This window comes from Ostrinia furnacalis, unplaced genomic scaffold (genome assembly GCF_004193835.3).
Source record: "Ostrinia furnacalis isolate ACB-3 unplaced genomic scaffold, ASM419383v2 OfSCF1198, whole genome shotgun sequence".
Lineage (NCBI taxonomy): Eukaryota > Metazoa > Arthropoda > Insecta > Lepidoptera > Crambidae > Ostrinia > Ostrinia furnacalis.
This window is the reverse complement of record NW_021131437.1, coordinates 158,914-181,980: the sequence shown is the minus strand read 5'-3', so window position 1 is coordinate 181,980 and position 23,067 is coordinate 158,914. Positions and strand designations below refer to the sequence as shown.

Below are 23,067 nucleotides of genomic sequence, written 5' to 3'. Positions count from 1 at the left end.
ATGAAAAATCAATAGAACTGAAACACCCACGTTCTATTGATAACTATGTCAATTTTCACTCGACATTGTCAGAAATAAACCTCCCAGAGAGGTTTGGTTGCCATTAAATAAATAAAATAAAAAAAAAGAACATAGAGAGAACATAACTCATACAACTCATTTATTTTTGCAAACAGTCTTTTAAAAAGCACTTTTACACGTCCCAGTATTAACCCTACCGCTGCTTCGGGACAATAAATGGGCCAGTGCTGAGAAGATTCTCGATAGAAAGTAAAAACAGAGTAAATACAAATGAGTAGGTCATCTTCATAGAAACGCACCGAGCGTGGTTTGTATGTGAGCCCGCCAATACGTATGCGGCGCGAACGCACACACTGTAAAAATTTAGCGGGGATTAGCGGGGTGTTGGTGTTGCGTTTCTATGAAGATGACCTACTCATTTTTATTTACTCTAGTAAAAAGGTACCTCAAACACGACGACAAAAGCGAGCCTCGCGCCGATGATGTGCCAGTACCAGTTGGATCGCGCGTAGTCTTCGCCGTCGTTGTACCAGTAGCCGGGGTAGCTGCAAGTACAATAATCTAAACATTCTAGCACCTTATGCGATTGTAATAAGAACGATTTTTCAACAAAAGAAATATTCTGGTAGGTTAATGATACACATTGTAAAGTAACCTAAATTATATGGTTTGAAAAGTCTATTAGAAAACTGTTGTACATACATAAAATTAAATTGTAATGTCAATGAAAGTCATAGAGTGGCCTCAAAGTTTTGAAATACAATGGGTGTGTTTGGCAGAAAATACCACTTGTAAGCGCTTATAAGCAAAATGGCGATCGCTATGCGATAAGCGCTGTCACTGCTAAAAAATGAAAGAAACACGTCACTATTGAAGTTAGCAAACGTGTCCACGCCGAAAACTGCCGTAGCGATCGTTATTTTGCTTATAATCACTTATGAGCACTTTTTATCGCCAAACGCACCCATTATTTAGCTTGGGACTAGATAACACTGTAAAAAGTCTTATCGTTGGATAATGTTGTGCGTTCCACGAAGTACAGTCGACAGCACATTAGGTTAAATTGTTTGCAAAATAAGACATATAGCAAATATTTAAGATCATATGACGTAGCACGCTAAACGTATAAACGTATAACTCGAGGCGGTCAGTATTCCTTGTATGAAACTAGTTCCTTGTATGAAACTTCATACTTCAACGCACAACTCACCGCACCGTAACGTAAACGCCTCGCAGTAAACAGCGCGCGAGAGGCGATGACAGCTCACGAAAGGTGATACGGTGTTGATCCCTTTCCGAGTTGATAAGTCTGCTTCTTTGATAACCTTTACTGTTTACAATCGTCTACCCAAGTTCATACAGTGTAATTAGAAGCGTAAAGCAGGTACATCTAGCCGTGTAGCATGTAATGTATCAGAACTGTATCAAGTGAGTACATAGGCACGAGCCCGCTGCGAGCTGCTCGCGCGTGGTTCGCAGGGAGATCGCAGCGACCCGCCGAGTGGCGGTATCACTGCGAGCACAAAGGCGGCTCGCAGTAGGATCCAGGAGCTCGCAGCTAAAGCCTGGTCCGTGAGCACGTAGAATCGCGTCCAATGACCCCAAGCTACCCATCCTTATCGCTCGCGCGTAAATATATTGCTGTCGCGACTGTGCGACGCGCGCCCGCAGTGAGTGTGCGAGCGCGACAGCAACATAATTACGTGCGAGCGACAAGGATGGGCAGCTTGGGGTCATTGGACGGGATTCTACGTGCTCACGGACCAGGCTTTAGATACCGAGACCGTGGACGAGCCGTACTCACTTGAAGGTTGGTTACGTCACATGCTACGTTACGTGCTACATGGCAGGTGAGTACACTGCCCAATACTCACGAGCACATCGTCTCATTGTACGTGGAGGACTGCGGCCGATACTCGTGGAAGACGGTCACGTCAAACTCGGCAAGTGTGTGGTTGACGTAATTCTCGTACGTGCCATTCGAGAAGTAATAGACCAGGCGTGGGATGAAGTCCGAGGTGAACGCTATTATGAAGCCCTGCAATAAAAGGTAGTCCCGTTAGCCCACCGTATTATAACACCAGTCATTAAAAAACAGATATATTCTACTAGTCCGGTCGCCGAGCACGTAGAATTTCGTCCAATGACCCCGACAGCAATATAATTACGCGCAAGTGATAAGGATAGGTAGCTCGGGGTCATTGGACGAAATTCTACATGCTCGGCGACCGGACTATAAGCTGATGCCCGTTTTCACCATCAATCCCTAATTTTTAATCAACCCCTATGGTAACGCACTACAGGAATTTTGTTTTCATAGGGGTCACTTAAAAATTAGGGACTGATGGTGAAAACGGGCATGAATCTTTTTAACCCCGTTTCACAACGTATACTCACGTTAGTGATCACGCTCAGCTTGCCGATAGAGTCGAGTATCCTGTACCACACGCCGATGTCGGTGACTCTTTGCGGCACGGGGCGGCGGTAGCAAGTGAGAAACTTCTTTGCATCGAGGCGCATTTCGAGAATATTGTTGATGAGAGCGAAGAGAGGTGCGAGCGGGAACGCAGCCACGAATATCGTTACGAAGCCGTATTGGAGAACTGGAAAAAATAATCTAAACTTTACAAGGAGCCTTTAAAAATAATATTTCGTTCGTCCGTTCGTTTCAGCCGAAAGACGTCCACTGCTGGACAAAGGCCTCCCCCAAGGAGATCCACAAAGACCGGTCCTGCGCCGCTCGCATCCAGCCGGAAGACGTAGCGTAGGCAGGCCTCCCACTAGGTGGACCGACGATCTGGTGAAGGTCGCGGGAGGCGCTTGGATGCGAGCGGCGCAGGACCGGTCTTTGTGGAAAAATGTTATTTAATTTATTTAAAAATAGTCGTTTTCCGCTGTCTGTCCCTACTTTTGCTTAGATCTTTAAAACTACGCAACGGTTTTAGATGCGATTTTTTCTAATAGATAGCAAGAGGAAGGTTCATATGTATACTTAGCACCCGTAAAGCCGAGGCGGGTTGCTATTGAAGACTAAAACATACTGAGAATCACTTATCAAGATGTGCGACGGAATACGACGATTTTTCTGAGTTAACGTACAGTTAAAGAAACTTACCCATTTCCAAATATTCGGGAAACAGTCCCATGTTCCCGAAGTCTACCAGCTTAAAGTCTTTCACCCACTGCATAGGACTTTTGATTCTGTAACAAATAAATAGGTGTAAAAGCTCTAATAAACGTTTTTAAGCAGACTAGGGCAGGGATTTTTGACCGCATTCACACCTGATGTTAAGTGAAATGCAGTCTAGGGTGACATAGCTGGCCAGAAAATGCCTATTCACTATCACCTTGAAGAGACCTAAATAGTGTGTCGGTATACGCTTGTTTACAGAAAATAAATGACATTTTCATTTCGAAAAGATATGAAACGTTCAGTGTGCTTACCATGAGTTCACATTAGGTGTGCTCGCTAGCGACTGCGTAAAAAAATTACATTAGATGTATGACAATAACAGATTTTACAGCGCCCCTTATGGCTACTTTCAAGAACTAAAATCTTCATAGTATTAGAGACCGGTAGATCTATTCTCATAAATAAAACACTGAATACTCAACTTTCACACTATATTGCCTTATTTTAAATACAATTCATCACATAGCATCAAAAGCGCGCGGAGTCGTCTCCCGCTATTATAACGTTTGATTCTAGCGTGACATTGACATTACGTCAATGTCACTATGACAGCAGCTCATTGGCTATAACGATGCCGCTATTTTAACGTTTTAGATTTTTCACAATTAACAATAGATTTCTGTGACGCACTCGCTAGAGAGCACGCCTAACGTAAACTCATGGTTAGCACTCAGAGCACTAGTTAGTGTAACCAGGCCTGTTCATCTCCGCGAGTTTACATCGAAAACAAAACAAGCACGATGGCACCCTACAGGATTACTATTCGACAAGGCCGTTCGCTCGTATGTGAGAGCGAGCATTGACTCACGCACGCGTATTCTTGTGTATGATGGAAAAAAATAAAGAAACTGGTGTACTAAATACTGTGCAGTATTCTAACTGCCTAAATAATAATAAAAACACAGAATGTACTTTTTTAAGTTGCCTGAAGACACTGAGAGGTAAATAAGTAGTTAATATTATTCATGATAATTCATGCTAAATCATGTATTTCCTCCGGCATTTTCTGCAGTTTGGCACCTCACGTCACACATCATTTTACCGAAGTCAGCCCTATAGCTTCGGCGCAGTACCGATCACTGATGTTTGTCAACAAAATGGTGCTTGACTCTTGAGACAAGCTAAATTACACCATATTTTAATGACATTGAGCATACATTTTTTTAAATACCTTCGCGAAGTAAACCTTCTGTCATCATTTCAGCCACAGGACGTCCACTGCTGAACATAGGCCTCCCCCAATGACTTCCACATCGCACGGTTGGTAGCGGCCTGCATCCAGCGCCTTCCCGCTACCTTTATCAGGTCGTCGGTCCACCTTGTGGGTGGACGTCCCACGCTGCGTTTTCCGGTACGTGGCCTCCATTCCAGAACCTTCTGTACGTAGTACTTATTATTATTCTGTGGTGTAACTTACGTGTTTTTCCTCCCGATAGCGCGGATGATGTTCCACCACTTGAGCAGGTAGGGCATGAGCATCTCCACGCAGGTGTTGATGAACTGCTTGCCCACCATGATGATGGCCAACTGAATGGACAGCTCGACGAAGCAGCCGCCCGGCGCGCACTGGAAATTACAAGTGTAACGCGGCAACGCTATTTTATAACGTTTATAACGTTATCGCGCGCGAACAACGCAACGTTACTGTTATGACGCCATCTCGTCTAATAGCGAATCACGCGGAAGTATGGTGCCGCGCCCTTTCCTCGGCCAATCGGCGCGAGGCAGTCCCCCCGCGCGTCTCGCGACTCACGCGAAAGTTTCTAGAAGTTTCCTTCTTCCCGGTGCGCGACGCCAACGTGAACGGTCGATTTTGAGCTAGCCTATGTGGAAATATGTAAATTCCCATGATTGTTTGCCACGAAAAGTTTGTTTAGTCGTTAAGCTTAAGTTTCAATAAATGAATATTGTGAAACACTACTAAACAAGTTACATTTTTATAGCCGACTTACTTTTAGAAAGAAGAAAGAAAGAAAGAAAATACATTTATTTGGCACACTAGAACAACAAATTACAGAATATTAAACTTTTGCCAGAAATACCGACAGACATATTTCGCATTTATAATATTAGTACGGATGAAGTGACAGAAACAGCTAAAGCAAAAATTCTGAAACTGCGGAGAAGACTCAAGTGAATCTGCTGCACTATCCAGGTTAGATATCATAGATTTTGTTTTGATTTCTTTAAATAATCATTTTTTTTTATCAATGGCCGCGTTTGGCAGAAAATAGCGCTAGCTAGCGCTAGTAAGTAAAATGGCGTCCTTTTAGCGATAAGTAAGTACTGTCACTGTCAAAAAATTATGGGTAGACGTCACTTTTGAAGTTTAGTAAACGTGTCCTAGCCGAATACATGCTATAGTTTCGATCGCCATTTTGCTAACAATTTCTAACAAGCGCTATTTTCCCCCAAACGCAGCAAATAAATACATTTCCGATGTCAGTTTAAACATACTATCAATGTTACAGTCAAAACTCATAATCGTTCAAAACCACTTTTGACTGCAAAAGTCATTCAAAAGTGATTTTGACTGATACCTTTGGTCAAAGTCACTTTTGACTGGATACAGTATTATACAAGTGTGGTTTTGTAAAACAAATCGCCATTACAGGGGTGGTAGTATCTCACCTCTTCTTGTCTCTGGCCGAATACCCTCACATAGTCCCCGGGCCGGCCCACATACTTCCCCTTGAAGAAAGCGATGTAGAAAATCGACGCGTAGTAGTTGACGAACTGCAGCAGGTAAATCTTGAGCGTGAGTGAGTCGTCGAATTCTGTCTGTGTGCGTAGGAGTTCCTTTTCTGTTAACCACTCGGCTAGGTAGGTATACATCTGGAAATAAATTTTGTTAGCGATGAAGAAAATATTGGAAAAAAGCAATATAGAGAGAAATAAACATTTATTGCTATAGACATTACACAAAGACAAAAAAGGTAAATAAAAAAAAACAAACGTAACACATAAAACATAACAATGAAAGAGAAAGTGAACTAAGCAGCCACCCTGTCACAACAGCGATTTCCATCGCAATGGGACCCCACCTTGGACGAATAAACCACTGGACGCGTAACGAGTGACGTTTTCGTCTTTACCCCGCTAGCACTTACCATGGCTAAATTAGCCATGGTAAATGTTGTCAGGTTGTCACTTTGTCAGTATGACGCCAGCTCTCGAAGAGTAAAAATATCACGAAAAATGGGTAAATGCGCCGTACTTTATTGCAAAAATTATTCCTGTCACACAAGAAATGTTTCTTATCACGCGTAAGTACATTTTAAATCTATTATAGTAGCTATTTTTTCGTAAAATAAATAAAATTTGATATGTAAACAAAATATGATTACGTCATTTTAAAAAGTACTCATTGTACATGTAAATGCTTAAAACATGTAGCATATTTAATTTGGTTGGATTATAGGTTTCATTCATTCATTCACATCTCATTTTTTATGACGTAAAGGGCTTGAAAAATGTCGATAAGTTTATCGATATACCAAACAAACTGAAACTGAAATTATTCAAATTAATTTTAGATTTTGATAGATTTTTTTGTTTTGATAATTTTAGTCACATGAAACAAAAGATTATGAGATAGACATAGATGGAACATACAAAACAAGCACACCAGTAAATGTAAAAAAACTGTTTTGCCGATGCTCTTTCTCGTCTTCCTCTAGAATTGACCAAAAAGCAACTACGAGGTGAAGACGAGGAAGGTAGGTATTTGCATTACGCACAAGATAGCTTTCCGATCAGTTTTAACGATATTAAAACGGAAACGGCAAAGGACGTGCTTTTAAGTAAAATATACGGATTTGTAATGTATGGTTGGCCGAATAGATACGCGTATAATGAAATTGAAAAGATTTATTTTAATAAAAAAGATTATTTATATATTGATCAGGGATGTTTAGTATGGGGTTATCGTATTGTGGTCCCAAAGTCATTACGAAATTGCATCATGAAAGAGATCCACGACGGCCACCCGGGTATAGTTAAAATGAAACAAATCGCACGTAATTATGTTTGGTGGGAAAATATAGATCGAGACTTAGAGGAGGTTGCGCGCGAGTGTTTACCGTGCCGGGAGCTGCGGCCCGCGCCCCCCGCCGCGCCGCTCCACTCGTGGCCCTGGCCAGCGGAGCCATGGGCACGATTGCACGTCGATTTTCTCGGCCCGTTCAATAATAATTATTATCTCATAATAATTGATGCACATTCAAAATGGATCGAAGTAGAAAAAGTCAACACGACCTCAGCCAACGCAGTTTGTGATAGTTTGAGACGTCATTTTTCTCGTTTCGGTTTACCTAAACGCATAGTAAGCGACAACGGACCGCCATTTTCATCTGCCGCTTTCGCTGAATATTTAAATTGTAACGGTATTAAACATACTTTAGTGCCACCATATCATCCCTCGAGCAATGGAGCTGCTGAAAACGCCGTGCGCACTATTAAAAGAGTACTCAAAAAGGCAGAATTAGAAAGAGAAGACACGAATAGGGCGTTGAGTAGATTTTTGTTTATGTACAGAAATACCGAACAGAGTACGACGGGACGCGAACCTGCAGTCGCCCTGATGGGCCGGCGGCTGCGCGGCCGCCTGGACCTGCTGCGCCCCGACGCCGCCGAGCGGGTGCGCGCGCGCCAGCTCGTCGAGGAGGCCCGGGACGAGGCCCCGTTACGCGTTGCCAAACAAAACGAGCCAATTTTGATACGTAATTATTCCAAGTCGGGCAATAAGTGGGAGGAGGGCGTGGTACATGAGCGCATTGGACCTGTATCCTACAATGTGACTACAAAGAACGGTCATACACATAAGCGTCACATCGATCAGATACTCGCTAGGAAGTCACGTCATTCACTGAGCCGAGTGATGGATAATTCGCATAACAAGTCAAATTCGGCTTGTTCTAAAGACACGTCGGTCGGTGACGGTGACCACGAACATGACGAGTCATTTGATAGTGCGGAGGAAGGATCGAGCACGGGCGCGGCCTCTCCGGCGCCGACCTCGCCATCGACGTTGCTGTCTCCGACGGCACAGCCTACTGATAAAATGCGCAGGGAAGCTGCTATACGTTGTTGCAAAAAACTTAAAAATGTTAACTAATTTGATTAATGTCGAGATAGGTATATAATTATTTTGATGTTACATTAAATACATATTTATATATGTTATAACATTATATACACATACGCTCATTTAACTTGTTATAGACTATATTTATTTGTTGTAACAGAAACGGAATGGTGGTGTTATATTTAGGAAGGAAAAGTGTTATGTATGTATAGTTATGCACCTATGTAGTTAGGCTCGCAGCTACGCCGCTGGGCGCTAATAAATCAGTTTACGTTCAACCGCTGTCTTATTGCTACGTACCTATCACATTCATTTACATAACTATCGATAAAAATTTACGATCTTTTCCCAGCACTAAATGTCATTATTTGACAATTGTCAAACCTCTCCCCCCGCAAAAAGTGGTTGATCGTGTTTCCTTAGAAATCTTGTAGGTTTCGTGTCCAGTGGTTTATTCGTCCAAGGACCCCACTCAACATTTGCTGTGGCCTGTGAGGCGTATTTTTGACGTTAGTTAAAGTCAAAGTAAGATGATGCATGGTCTTTGACCTTAGCCTGTTCCAGAAGGAACGAATGGAACCAAAAAAGTAAGATGATGCAACCCAGCCTAAGGCTGCTTTCACTATCTTATTTCAACTATAACAAACGCCAAAAATCTGTCAAACTCCATACGAAAACACCGGTTATGGTTATAGTTACAGTTAAAGTAAGGTACAACTCAGCCTTAGTAACCATTTTGTTACCTTAGTTGTCTAAATAAATAATTTAAAGCACTCACGTAATTAAACACGCAGATGAGCACCAGGTTGATACAGGCAGCAGTGGCAGTGGTGAACATGATCGGGTTGTACGATATCAGCCGGTTGTCTTGCCTCAGCAGCGTGGCGCCGATGATCGACATGCGGTATAGCACCACACCAAGCACCGCCGCCAGAGCCATCAGGATCAGAAGAGCCACGATACTGAACGACATGAGCGTGGCGGGGAGACGCATGCGCCAGAACGGAACCATGGGCTCCCGCTCGCCCGTTATGACGTTGAGCTGTTGAGGAAAATTTTGCTTAATTCCCAAGACAGTAAGGACTGGTTTTCCTTGCCTACAATAATGTTTCCTATCTCCTATAGCGTCTAGTCATATGCAGTATAACACCACACCAAGCACTGCTGCCAGTGCCATCAGGATCAGAAGAGCCACGATACTGAACGACATGAGCGTGGCGGGGAGACGCATGCGCCAGAACGGAACCATGGGCTCCCGCTCGCCCGTTATGACGTTGAGCTGTTGAGGAAAATTTTGCTTAATTCCCAAGACAGTAAGGACTGGTTTTCCTTGCCTACAATAATGTTTCCTATCTCCTATAGCGTCTAGTCATATGCAGTATAACACCACACCAAGCACTGCTGCCAGTGCCATCAGGATCAGAAGAGCCACGATACTGAACGACATGAGCGTGGCGGGGAGACGCATGCGCCAGAACGGAACCATGGGCTCCCGCTCGCCCGTTATGACGTTGAGCTGTTGAGGAAAATTTTGCTTAATTCCCAAGACAGTAAGGACTGGTTTTCCTTGCCTACAATAATGTTTCCTATCTCCTATAGCGTCTAGTCATATGCAGTATAACACCACACCAAGCACTGCTGCCAGTGCTATCAGGATCAGAAGAGCCACGATACTGAACGACATGAGCGTGGCGGGGAGACGCATGCGCCAGAACGGAACCATGGGCTCCCGACGTTGAGCTGTTGAGGAAAATTTAGCTTAATTCCCAAGACAGTAAGGACTGGTTTTCCCTGCCTACAATGTTTCCTATCGCGCCCAGAAGCGACATGCGGTATAGCACCACACCAAGCACTGCTGCCAGTGCCATCAGGATCAGAAGAGCCACGATACTGAACGACATGAGCGTGGCGGGGAGACGCATGCGCCAGAACGGAACCATGGGCTCCCGCTCGCCCGTTATGACGTTGAGCTGTTGAGGAAAATTTTGCTTAATTCCCAAGACAGTAAGGACTGGTTTTTCCTGCCTACAATAATGTTTCCTATCTCCTATAGCGTCTAGTCATAACATGCGGTATAGCACCACACCAAGCACTGCTGCCAGCGCCATCAGGATCAGAAGAGCCACGATACTGAACGACATGAGCGTGGCGGGGAGACGCATGCGCCAGAACGGAACCATGGGCTCCCGCTCGCCCGTTATGACGTTGAGCTGTTGAGGAAAATTTTGCTTAATTCCCAAGACAGTAAGGACTGGTTTTTCCTGCCTACAATAATGTTTCCTATCTCCTATAGCGTCTAGTCATAACATGCGGTATAGCACCACACCCAGCACTGCCGCCAGCGCCATCAGGATCAGAAGAGCCACGATACTGAACGACATGAGCGTGGCGGGGAGACGCATGCGCCAGAACGGAACCATGGGCTCCCGCTCGCCCGTTATGACGTTGAGCTGTTGAGGAAAATTTTGCTTAATTCCCAAGACAGTAAGGACTGGTTTTTCCTGCCTACAATAATGTTTCCTATCTCCTATAGCGTCTAGTCATAACATGCGGTATAGCACCACACCCAGCACTGCCGCCAGCGCCATCAGGATCAGAAGAGCCACGATACTGAACGACATGAGCGTGGCGGGGAGACGCATGCGCCAGAACGGAACCATGGGCTCCCGCTCGCCCGTTATGACGTTGAGCTGTTGAGGAAATTTAACATAATTCCCAAGACAGTAAGGACTGGTTTTCCCTGCCTACAATGTTTCCTATCGCGCCCAGGAGCGACATGCGGTATAGCACCACACCAATCACTGCTGCCAGCGCCATGAGAATCAGAAGAGCCACGATACTGAACGACATCAGTGTGGCGGGAAGACGCATGCGCCAGAACGGAACCATGGGCTCCCCCCATTATGACGTTCAGCTCTCGAATAATAAATCGCTGTACTTTTAACCTAGTCTCTTTTTGTTAAACACAGCATAATTCTTAACGCCCGCTGCGTTAAACGGGTAAACGGCGCAGGCGCCTGTGCGACTTAATAATGTTAATGTTTTATGAAAAATCATAGAGAAGCGGCAGCAATCATCATGGTGGAGAGAACAAGCTGTCGATATTTCTCGAATCTACGTCATTTTTTGGCTACGCCTTAGTACTAAGAATCACATTTCTTTCTGTCATCTATATTTTCGAATTAAACCATTATTCTGGGCACGAACTTCTGAAAAACTTCTCGTGGACCATTACTCAAAACGCCACTTTTAAGCAAACGTTTCGCTACTTATTTAGTAATCAATCTATCTATGTATATATAACAGCCTTTAGGGGGTTCGTCTTCGAACATAGGCTTGCTCTTCAACCCTCCACCGACTTCTGTCCCTGGCCACTCGCATCCAGCTTGCTGCCGGATGTCATCTGTCCACCGTTTAGGCGGTCTTCCCCTGCCGCGGGTGTTGTCGCGGGGTCTCCACTCCTGGGTCTTTCTGGCACGGCGATTATGATATTTAGTAATAGATGTAAATGTTTGCGTACCTCAGTCCGCTTGACGTGCGCGAGCCTTGCCAGGTACTGCGGCCGCGGATGCTCCTCGTACACGTCGAAGCCGGTCAGGTCCCAGCGGTGCGTCATCTCCGCCGAGTACCGCTTCCACAGCTCCAGGAAACACGCCCCTAAAGCAATAGCGTTACAGCATGTTACCCTTTGCACCCGGGATCACACAATCGTGAGTTTGGAATTTAAACATTCTGCACCACACCCGAAACCGTTTTTCCGAACGTAATCTTCGCTGTTACACGTTTAACCACTACGGGAAAGATCTTTCGGCCTGCTTCCCTGATGAAATGTGATGATCTGGCCGAAAATGGAAGCGAGCTTCATAAGGAATCCTTAATCAAGGCACTGATTTTATTTTTAATAACAACTGTGTATACAACTTCCGTGACAAGAGTTACTCTATTGAACATTATCTAATTGCTTATTTATCGTCTCAAAATTATTATCGACAAAATAATACACGAATGCAGATATCTTTAAGCCCAAAAATTTGCAATGATAGTTATAGATCGGACGCAACTACTACAGCTATTGTCATGAACTCGAAAAAAGTATATTAACTTACCCCAAAAACTCATGAACACGGCAAAGAACACAGTAGTCGGGTTGTCGAACAGATACGTGATGCGGGAGTACAGGCACGTGTCTTTGAGGTCCCAAAAGTCGCAGTGGTAGTCGCACAGCGGACACATCTTGATTGTCGAGTTGTAGTTGCATACGTCTTCGCTGCAAGAAAAGTAAAAAATAGCATGTAATTACTTGCTCAATTGCTTTTTAGCATCTATGTCAAGTAGCGTAAGGTACAGTCACGGAATGAAAAGGTTCGTCAGTTTTCAAATTGATTCCTTCAACGAATCACGAGCACATATTACCTTTTGAAACTATGTTACAGAATAATCTCGAGTTAGAGAAAATAATCTTTAACTGTTCGTCAGTAAAGTTCAAAATTATTCAGATCAAAGTTGTTTGCCGATTTATCTTGTCAAGATTATTATGATTGATAAACTAAAACCTTCTTGTTGGTTCAACCTGCCATTATTATTTCTATTAAATAAAAAAAAATACATTTTGTAACATTGCATGGGATAGAAAATTAAACAAGCAAAACCTTATTCGTTAGCAAACGTCATATTTATTTAAATGTTAGCAGCACTGTTTCTTGCACTGTTATGTTGGCAGGTTTGACTCTTACAGTACCTAGTGCAAGCGAAAACCGACACTAAGGTGACGAACCTTTTCATTCCGCGACTGTACATAATGATTTGGCACACGTTAGAAGTTACAGGGTGGATTATCAGGAATACATCACGCCCTATATGAATACAGAGTAAAAATTTTCACTACGCAGTTGGTTTTCTTAATAAAATAAAATAAAACAGCACATAGAATTTACTTTAAATGACTATAAGATAGTTTTTACTGACATTTCTATAATTATTTTATCAATAGATAGTGTTTTTTTATTCGATAGAATTTTTTACAAAGCTGTAGTAACTTACCTAGGTTTATTTGAGTATACAGTAGATGCAGAATATATCACACATATAAGTCCCACTATCGATGCTGGTATAAGCATGTGGGTGTAAAAGCCGAGCCATGCGAAATATAAACCTGTAAATAATCATAATAAAATATTAAACATTATATTACACACTTTAAAGTTTAAAGAAGAACGGTCATCTGTGACCCAGGCCCGACAGAAACGAGACATACCTCAGTTTTTTTGTCATGTCTTAATTAGTTAAATTATATATTTTTTAGATTCGAAATCTATGTATAACACCAAATTATTACCCTTTGTTTTTGTTCAGGCGTCATACAAAAACTAATACAAAATGCCTATTTATCACCAAAATTGGTAAATGTATGTACCTAAATAACTGCTACGGAATGTATCTAGGTGACCTGGAGATACAGCCGGATTATATAGGGTGGAAACGAGAAGTTACAAAATCTAAAAATTCAGTGTTACCAGCTTCCATAATCTGTAACCTATTATTGGTACCATTTGAAAGAGCTCGTGAAGCACTTTCAGAATCAGTAACTAGTTTTTCGATATCTTGTATAGTTTAGAAATAATCGAGTGAGATCACTTATCGTTCCATATGTATAACCACCCTGTATAATCCGGTTGTATCTCCAGGTCACCTAGATACATTCCATAGCAGCTGTAATAGACGTTTAGGTACATACATTTACCAATTTTGGTGATAAATAGGCATTTTGCATTAGTTTTTGTATAACGCCTGAACAAAAACAAAGGGTAATATTTTGGTGTTATACATAGATTTCGAATATAAAAAATATATAATTTAACTAATTAAGACATGACAAAAAAACTGAGGTATGTCTCGTTTCTGTCGGGTCTGGGTTTTTTTTGTATGGGGCGTGACCGTTCTTCTTTTACCCTACAACTCGGCTTCGACTTCGAAACAGTGTTAAAGCCCGGCCATAATAAACAGCCTCGCATTTTGAACTTTACCGACTTGTCTTAAGGTGGAATGAATTTCATCTTGCTGTACTCATATACCTGTAAGGCAGGGTTTCCCAAACTATGGGTCGCGACCCAGTGGTGGGTCGCGGGCGAACATTGAGAGGGCCCTGCCTGTAGAACGACACACCACCCTACCCATCCAACCGCTGGGCAGCGGGCGAAATTTCCTATAGGTGGGTCCCGAGTTTGGGAACTTGTATTAGACAAGTCGTAGCCCAGATAACTTTGGGAACCACTGCTGTAAGATATAACATACCATTACCGTCACAATGTTTTCTTTCGCTAACGAGTGTAACCAGATAAGACGTACAAGGTCGAAGAAATCGCAAAGGATTACACTAATCGTGCAATAAAAAGATAAAGTGAAGCTGTACTATGGTATTTTAGGATTTTGATCACTTAGGGTAATAATTTTCATTTGATAAAAAAAAACTCATTTATTTAACCAAGTAGGCTTTTAAATAGCACTTTTACACGTCCCAGTATTAACCCTACCACTGCTTCGGGTCAATAAATGGGCCAGTGATTTCCAGCCTTAACGTAAGTCGGTAAGGTTCAAAATATGTTAGCTAGGTGTCATTCTTAAATGCTTACCTATTTTAACTCCAAAATAATCCTTAATATAGTCGAGCGGCTGGTATTTTATACATTTGGATACGCTAGCCCATTCCGTGTATAGCAGATGCCGCATTGAGCCAGGAGTTTTGAGATCACCCTGAAATAATCAATAATAAATTATGTATGTATTTATAATGTAGGTACACATTTAAATTGCAAAATAGTTCTATTACTACTTCATAAAATCTCAAAAAACAACTAAAAGGAAAAGATCTATTTACAAAATAGTCTTGAAGGAGATTGTATATTCCGTATAATAAATCAAATACCAGTCCCTTATCGTTGTAAGCGAGTTCAAGTGAAAAAGATGGGAAACGGTATTTCTCTTCCCTCTCTCTCTTTCTTACACCCAAAGATACAAATATAGGGATTTTATCTACATTATCATCTACATTCGTATACAAATTTATTAAATACTAAGGCCTAGTTTCCATTAACTGGTCATTCGAGCCGGATACTCACGTCGTGTAGAGGATACGCAGCGCTGTACACGTTATTGCTGATAAGCCTCGTGATGCCGAATGCGAAGTCGTCGCCGGGCTCCTTGGAAAACTTCTTGCGGTCCAGGATGAACTGGACTATGCGAGAACGGATCGACGGAGTCCAGAAACATGGGGAACTTGTATCGAATCTGCAATGAAAACAGTATTTAAGACATTTTGAATATAGACATATTTTTATAGATACATTGGGTACAAAGTTAGGTCATGAACATAGGATAATTTGAATGAAAAAGGAAAACTGTTTCTCAGTATTAATGCACAATTTATTTTATGGCACCTCTTTATAGATGGGCACATCTATGGTAAACAAAACTAGTACGATTGCGTAGATTAGCAAAAAAAATATCAGGTTCGTATTAGGGAGGATTTAACGTTTTAAATTAGATGATAACTTTTATTGGACTGTGTCATACTTTCAGACGATAAAATTATCACAAAATGCGCGAGTGATAGATTATCCCACATATTAAAACCCATATTGAGGGCGTGACTTCCCATTGTTTTATGTATTATTATGTTTATTTAACTTACTCAATACTCAATACTCAATACTTTTATTGCATAACCACATTAGCATTCACATTATATATTACACTTAAGGTGTATACCTCAGTGCGCGTGGACAGGGTCACACACGAACCAATCACAGAGCTCTATTCAATGCTGTGCTGCTTAAGCAGTCAACCTTTGTGAATACGGGAGTAAGATCAGAGCTATTTTAAAAATGTCTGCCTTTTACTCGTAATAATTTAACAAAATAACTTTTACTTACAAGTACTCCTTGTCCTTAGAATAAATGGCAGTGAGGCGGTGTCTCTTCTCAGGGAACTTTACTGGGTCCACCCTAATTGTGTTCATGAAGCTATCCCAACAGCCCTCCACTTTGTCCAGCAGACTGTTAGTCTTTTCGTGCACGTCTTTGAGGGCGGAGAACTGTAAATATCAACCTTGTTCTATTAGAACATGGTCTTATTTTAAATAGAAGGGTTTTTCTGAATTGAGTAAGTAATTTTGAAGTTACGAGCAATATAGTGTGCATTTTAGAACATACTGTGCCTAAATGCATGATTAAATGACTGGTTACTTTGAAATTAACTTGATAGTGTTTTCACAGACATTGAGAGCATTATTACAGCAACAATACATGGAGAATTCTAAAAATGTAATGAACCCATAGATAATAATTTTATAGATAACATTGCATCAATTTATGGGATCTATAATGTGAAGATTAGCTTTTAGCTGCTACATACATAATGGTGTTATAATTGCTCACTATTAGAAGCTTTTTAGTTTTACAAAATGGCTGTATTATCAAAATATAACTACCAAACAAGTTAGTACTCGGTAAACATAAAATACATTAGTCAATTAATAGGGTGTTACTATCGCAAACACTGATTGTTATTTGCTATCGTAGCTCGTTAGTTAAGTATAATCACATGTTAGTACGCAGCGCGACCTTCGTTAATGGGATTTAATATTTATTTAAGCTATCCGTTATGTGCAGCGATGCCCGCGATTGTTAAGCGTGACCTATTTAATTATAATTAATTTATTAATTTGTATTATGTAGTGCATGGAATCGCACTTTAATGCTATTAGCTAGGAATCTAATCTTTCTTCTTTTGTAATTTGTAATCTAAAGGGTTTTTAAGGAACTAATTGCATTTGACAAATTATGGAAAAAGTGACGATCAATATGTTTGCACAACAGCTCGCAACAGATGAAAGCACATCAGATTACAAGTTTTTGTTTCAAAATAGCACCTATGTTCTATACAATAAGATACCATAGCTCGTTTTCTGCTGTGTGTAACTTGATGTGCTGTCATCTGTACAATAGCTGGCGATGTCCATTGTAGAAACGTTTACAATACGCGCATGACAGCGGACTCGCTCTCAATAAACAAAGAAAGAAAAAGTAAATGTACATTCAATACAAACCACCACCATTATTAACAATTACATATTTAAACATGTATTTATGTATAGTAAAAATAAGTGATAATCCACGATTTCTTTCATAAGACAGATAGGTAGTTACTTATTTACATAAAGTCACATCCATTCATAGCGTTTAGAGAACAACTAGGCAACGACCGCACATTAGCTTACAATGAGCCGAATCCACATGGGTCGCATAAGCGCGGATGTTAGTTTCAAGGGCGGATTCAAGAAGGGTTTCTTAGCCTGAGTCAGGATGGTGTACAGTCAGCAATAGAAATATCTAAGAGACATCGAAATTTCCAGAACAAGATTTTAAAATACGATTTTAAACATAGTTTAATGATGATGATGTCTCAGTATCTTTCAAGGAGACTAATAACTTTAGACATAATTTTTCTCTCTAATTCACCAGAATTGCACTCAATGCATGATGTAAAAAACAAATGTTTGAAAGGGAGAAGTAAGAATGTACAACCAAGTGCTTTTGAAGCTTTTGTCTACTTTTGAAAGTTTTAAGGTCTAAAGATTATGAGTAACTGAGCCTAACAGAGTATTAGTATTTCTTTTCTTTTATTATTAAAAAAAAAGTATAAAATATCGATAGAGAAAGGATACACCATTCGCCTATCCTCCTAAATCCGCCCCCGGTTAGTAAGCTCATGCTTCGCGCGTCATATCCACGACAGCATACCTTAGACATATACAGTGCAGCATTCAGTATCTTATTCGTCTTCCCACCTTTTCGTATCTTACTGCATTCCTACGAACGTACATATAACACAATGTTAGATCTCATTCACATGGATCGATATTTGTCATACGCCGCATTGATTTTTGGAGCACAATTTATTCCAAAACGAATAATACTTTTTATGCGGGTGACTAAAAGCAACCTGTGTATCAGACCCTTTAACTTATGAAAAACTAGTGTGAAATTTTGTGTATTTGATTAATTTTTGTTGAGTTGGATAATGTTTTTTTTTTTAATTTAAATAATACAGTCAGCATCAAACATATTATCACTTGATTGTGCACAACACTTTTAACTGTTAACATACTATTTGATTATTGAGATTTATTACTTTAACTTCTGTGTACCAATACATGGTCTTTGATGACGACTGTACAAAAGTATAATTTAAATAATTTCTGCTTGATTTATGGCACATTACATGCTACATTGCAAGGCTGGAGTATGATAGCATTTTTTCATTTTCTACTTTTGACACACCAACATTCAACAGCTAGATTTCAAAATGTTAGTTACAACACTTAGGTATCTAGAGAAAAATACAGAACGAGCGACATTCTTACAAAGATAACCTTATATAACAGCACAGTTTTAATCTTTTAATTAACAACTATGGTTCAAAAACAAACTTATTTATTAATTTATATTATCAGCGAAAAAAAGATTTTGTTTTTCATTCCTGCTACTATCATCAATTTTGTTTAACAGTTCAAATAATACAATTATTAGTTAAGGATAAGTAATAGTATAAAATAAATAATTAATAGTTATGATAATATGTACTCGGGGATTGGTTTAATTAAATAAATTATAGTCTAGTATTCGCTAGGGGACAGATGTCACGACAAGTGTCACTTAACAAGTCGTACGATACCATCAGAAAAGACACGATGACATTCGTCCCCGAGTGAGCCATAATTTTATAACCTCAAAGCATTAAGCTAAGGGAGGGGGGCTACTCTACTATTTAAAAGCCAAGACACATCGACTATAGTCTGGTCTGTGAGCACGTAGAATTTTGTCCAATGACCCCGAGCTACCCATCCTTATCGCTCGCGCGTGCGCCCGTCGCACAGTCGCGACAGCAATATAGTTACGCGCGATTGATAAGGATGGGTAGCTTAGGGTCATTGGACAAAATTCTACGTGCTCACAGACCGGGCTTTAGATACCAAAATCCTACACATTTTAAGGGTGCGTTTCCATACTTTCCATTAAACAAGCGGAGCGGAGTTTTCACACATCCAAAGCATTTGACGCAATCGGCGTTTCAAATGTGAGAAAACATCATCACTGAACTGAACTCCGCATCAATTTAAATGTACCCTATTCGCAAACGAGTGAAAGTGATCACGCTATACAAATTGATGGTATTGTAGCGCCTTATCTCTTTCGCTCCTCCGCTAAACTATGTCTACTCCGCGATACTGAACACCAAAGGTTAGAAATGTTTGCTATAATGAAAAAAACATACCTTCATTGGCATCCTTAATTTTAATATTTCACTATAATCTTTCAGAACTTGTACTGGCGCATGTATCTGTAATAAAAAATGGGTTTTTAACACGACATCGTACACAACTATAGTCCGATTTTTAATTCGACGGAATTCTGACAGCTGTCATTTTTTGACAATTCAGATGTAATAAGCCTTTTTTGCTTAGAATTAATAATAAATAATATTAAATTAAATTTCATCAAGTACAACTTACAAGAATGAACTATTGTTTGTATTGTGAATTCAATGTACACTAATTATTATGTACATTTTAGAGATTAAAAAAAAAACGTGTTTTTAACACAGTAAAACAACATATTAACATAAACGAAAATATGTATTGATCATCAATCATCATTGTCGTCATCATAATCAACTTGGATTATAAAATTGGCATCTTGTTAAATTGAGTATTTTATGAAGCTAAGATTTTATTAACAAAAGGATTTTCATAAAAAAGGTTTGTAACCCATGGATTATTGGGCAGGGATTCCAGTAATAGAAAAATAATTTCCCAATTTTTTTTGTAACTTCCATAATATGATAATAAAAATTCAAATAACCATTTTGAAATGATCAGTACATTTTTAAGCCTTAGTTTTACAAGTGAAACCTTAAATTCAAGAAAGGATTATTTTTTAATTTGTGAAAATGCTCTCCATTCTTAGTGGAAATGTTTCAATGTTGACAACACTTCTGAAATGTCAAAATTCCGTCGAATTAAAAATCAGAGTTTAAAAACAATTAATACATATCTACGGCCCAGTTTTCACCAAAACGGAGATAAGAGGAGACGAGAGAAAATTGTGTTTTGAGTAATCAATAAGATTTCGTTATTTCCGCAACTTCTCTCCGCTTTGATGGAAACGGGGCTTTACACATTTGGATGTAATTTCGTTTGGCTTCTCCAATAAAGAATAAATAAACTTGAATTACTTTTTTGTCACTTAACCTCTCGTATGCACTGATCAGTACGGCTAGCACGAAAAACTTTCGAGTTCGAATCGTTTGCGTATTCGAATCGCCAACAAAAGATTTAGTACGATAACTACAACAGCGCCCTTGTGAATGTGTCGTAAAGTGAACTTAGTATGAGAAATGTTGCACGAAACTTATTTAGAGAATCAAAATTGTCACGTTATCGTTTAATTCGAAGGTTGAGTATCGAATTTTGTCGAATACGCAAACGATTCGAAGACGAAAGTTGTTCATGCTAGAGGTACAGGACGAGACACAATGACTTTCGCATTGTTGTCTGGGTTATCGGCATACGACCGGTCAACAATGTCAGTTAACGTCTACGTGTTAAGAATCAAATTCGTGTCTCACCTTAACAAAGTTCAGTCCGTGCAGGTTATCCGGCGCTGCCCTCTCCAACGCTAACCCCTCGAGTTCCAGGTTCTCCTCAAATATCCTCCTCTGTTCCACCGCCTCGGGTTTCCTCGCGTCCTCTTTGCCGGCCTCCCAGACCAACACGTAGTCTACCGTCTTCACCCCATCGGTGAAGGTCAGAGAGGGATTGTGGAGGACTCCGCCCATCACTATCCTGTCGTGAGATGACATTATGTTTGTATATCTCTTCATATTCACAAGGTGGACAGACGACCTCATAAAGCTACCAACTGGTCAATCTGGAAGTCATTGGGGGAGGTCTATGTTCAGCAGTGAACTGGTGGTGGATGAATTATGATCTGTTCAAGTGCTGAGAAGTTTTATGGTCATTTCTGAGTACGGCCAGCAGATATTAACGATTTCTAATTATAACGTAGATTTAATATTTTTTAATTAATGAGTAACGCGTTTGACCTCAATCACACTTGGTAAGTTATGAGATCTATGATGAAGTATACTCGTTCAGTAAATAAAATACCTATTCACTCGTGTCATAACAATAACAAGAGCAAATAGAACGCTTGCATTCCTATTATTCTAATAAAGAGGATATTTACTCTATTAAACTAGTGATATAGTACTTAAATAGAATATTTAAAAGGAAAAGTATAATGGGCGTTTGAATTTCGAAATAAATTAATAACACTTATGCCTGAATTAACTCGAAAAATCTAACCAACTTTACAAAAATTCAGTTTGCGACATTTGCCTGTAAGAAATTTTTTCATGTTTTCTACAAACGCTCGTTCTTTTTAGTCACAACAAATCAAGAATATTTATTAATTTTGACCAGTATTGAGGCACTTATGAATCCCCGCCCGCGCCATTTAAATTATGATATTACATTGATCGATTTATTAACAACGGAAAGAATGTAGATGGATTTATTATTAGATCATGCCAAATGCAAAGCGAGGTTAGTATGTTAGACACCCTGAATAAGTTAACTATACAGTTTGACCCTTCATTGCCCTCCCAATGTACTTACAGAAGAATAATGCTGCGACATACAATGACTGTAAAGCAACGACACGATGGGATGACAGAAAACTACCGGCTGATTCATCAAGACGAACTAACTCAAAAAATATTATCAATATACATACTTACACTGCATAAAATAGTGAAATCTATACTAATATTATAAATGCGAAAGTAACTCTGTCTGTCTGTCTGTCTGTCTCGCTTTCACGCCTAAACCACTTAGCCGATTTTGATGAAATTTGGCATTGAGTCCCGGGGAAGGACATAGGATAGTTTTTATCCCGGTTTTTGAAACAGGGACGCGCGCGATAAAGTTTTTCTGTGACAGACAAAATTCCACGCGGGCGAAGCCGCGGGCGGAAAGCTAGTCAATTAATATTATCATAATATTTATCGAACGATTTTTCATTTAGGTACAAGTAAATACGGCTAAATTAATAGCAACGATATCTGATTAAATAAGATTTTATCAACATTCCACTCGATAATAAAAATTATTTTAGGACGCGCGCCAATTTGTCCAAACTATTCAGATTTTAGTTAACATCTAGACTTTTTTGCCAATGTTCCTCACGGCAACCGAGTAAACCGATAATTGCGCTAATTAGTGTTTATTTAGGTACGGCTGAGTCATTCGGGATGCTTGCTTCTTCATGAAAGTGATACTAAAGCTAGAAAATATTCCTAAATGATGATTTGATTGTTGGGTTAACATAGATGTTTATCGGTGATACCAACTTTCCAAAAACAAAATTGCCTAATGATCGTGTCACCGAAATCATTGAGTGAGTGATAATGAGACACGTATTTATTATGAAAAATATAATGTGCGTTTTAAAAGTATGTTAATATTATAAGTAAGTAACTAATAAATGAGAATAATTTAAAAAAAACATTCAGTAGGACAAAATTTGGCAAAAAGTTACGTATGTTTTTTAAACTTTTGAAATATTAATATTAAATTAGAGGAAATGAGTAAGTACAATAATTTATCAGAGGAATAATATTAAATGCCTAATTAAATCAAATTTTTCCT

General features: G+C 39.9%; 1 protein-coding gene across 1 annotated transcript in view; it reads right to left on the bottom strand.

Annotated features, from left to right (window-relative positions):
• Positions 1–436: 436 nt before the first annotated feature.
• The window catches only part of LOC114351821 (anoctamin-1), a 30,299-nt gene continuing 7,668 nt past the window's right edge, over positions 437–23,067 (bottom strand). The window contains exons 4-19 of the mRNA XM_028303157.1: positions 20,985–21,201; positions 19,632–19,697; positions 18,098–18,166; positions 16,229–16,389; positions 15,416–15,584; positions 14,930–15,050; positions 13,341–13,452; positions 12,407–12,567; positions 11,821–11,957; positions 9,079–9,342; positions 5,846–6,049; positions 4,632–4,780; positions 3,137–3,222; positions 2,419–2,624; positions 1,896–2,059; positions 437–566 (exon numbers count right to left, since the gene is read on the bottom strand). Of these exons, the coding sequence (XP_028158958.1) occupies positions 452–566; positions 1,896–2,059; positions 2,419–2,624; positions 3,137–3,222; positions 4,632–4,780; positions 5,846–6,049; positions 9,079–9,342; positions 11,821–11,957; positions 12,407–12,567; positions 13,341–13,452; positions 14,930–15,050; positions 15,416–15,584; positions 16,229–16,389; positions 18,098–18,166; positions 19,632–19,697; positions 20,985–21,201 (2,401 nt within the window). The 3' untranslated portion in view covers positions 437–451. The remainder of the gene's footprint in view (positions 567–1,895; positions 2,060–2,418; positions 2,625–3,136; positions 3,223–4,631; positions 4,781–5,845; positions 6,050–9,078; positions 9,343–11,820; positions 11,958–12,406; positions 12,568–13,340; positions 13,453–14,929; positions 15,051–15,415; positions 15,585–16,228; positions 16,390–18,097; positions 18,167–19,631; positions 19,698–20,984; positions 21,202–23,067) is intronic.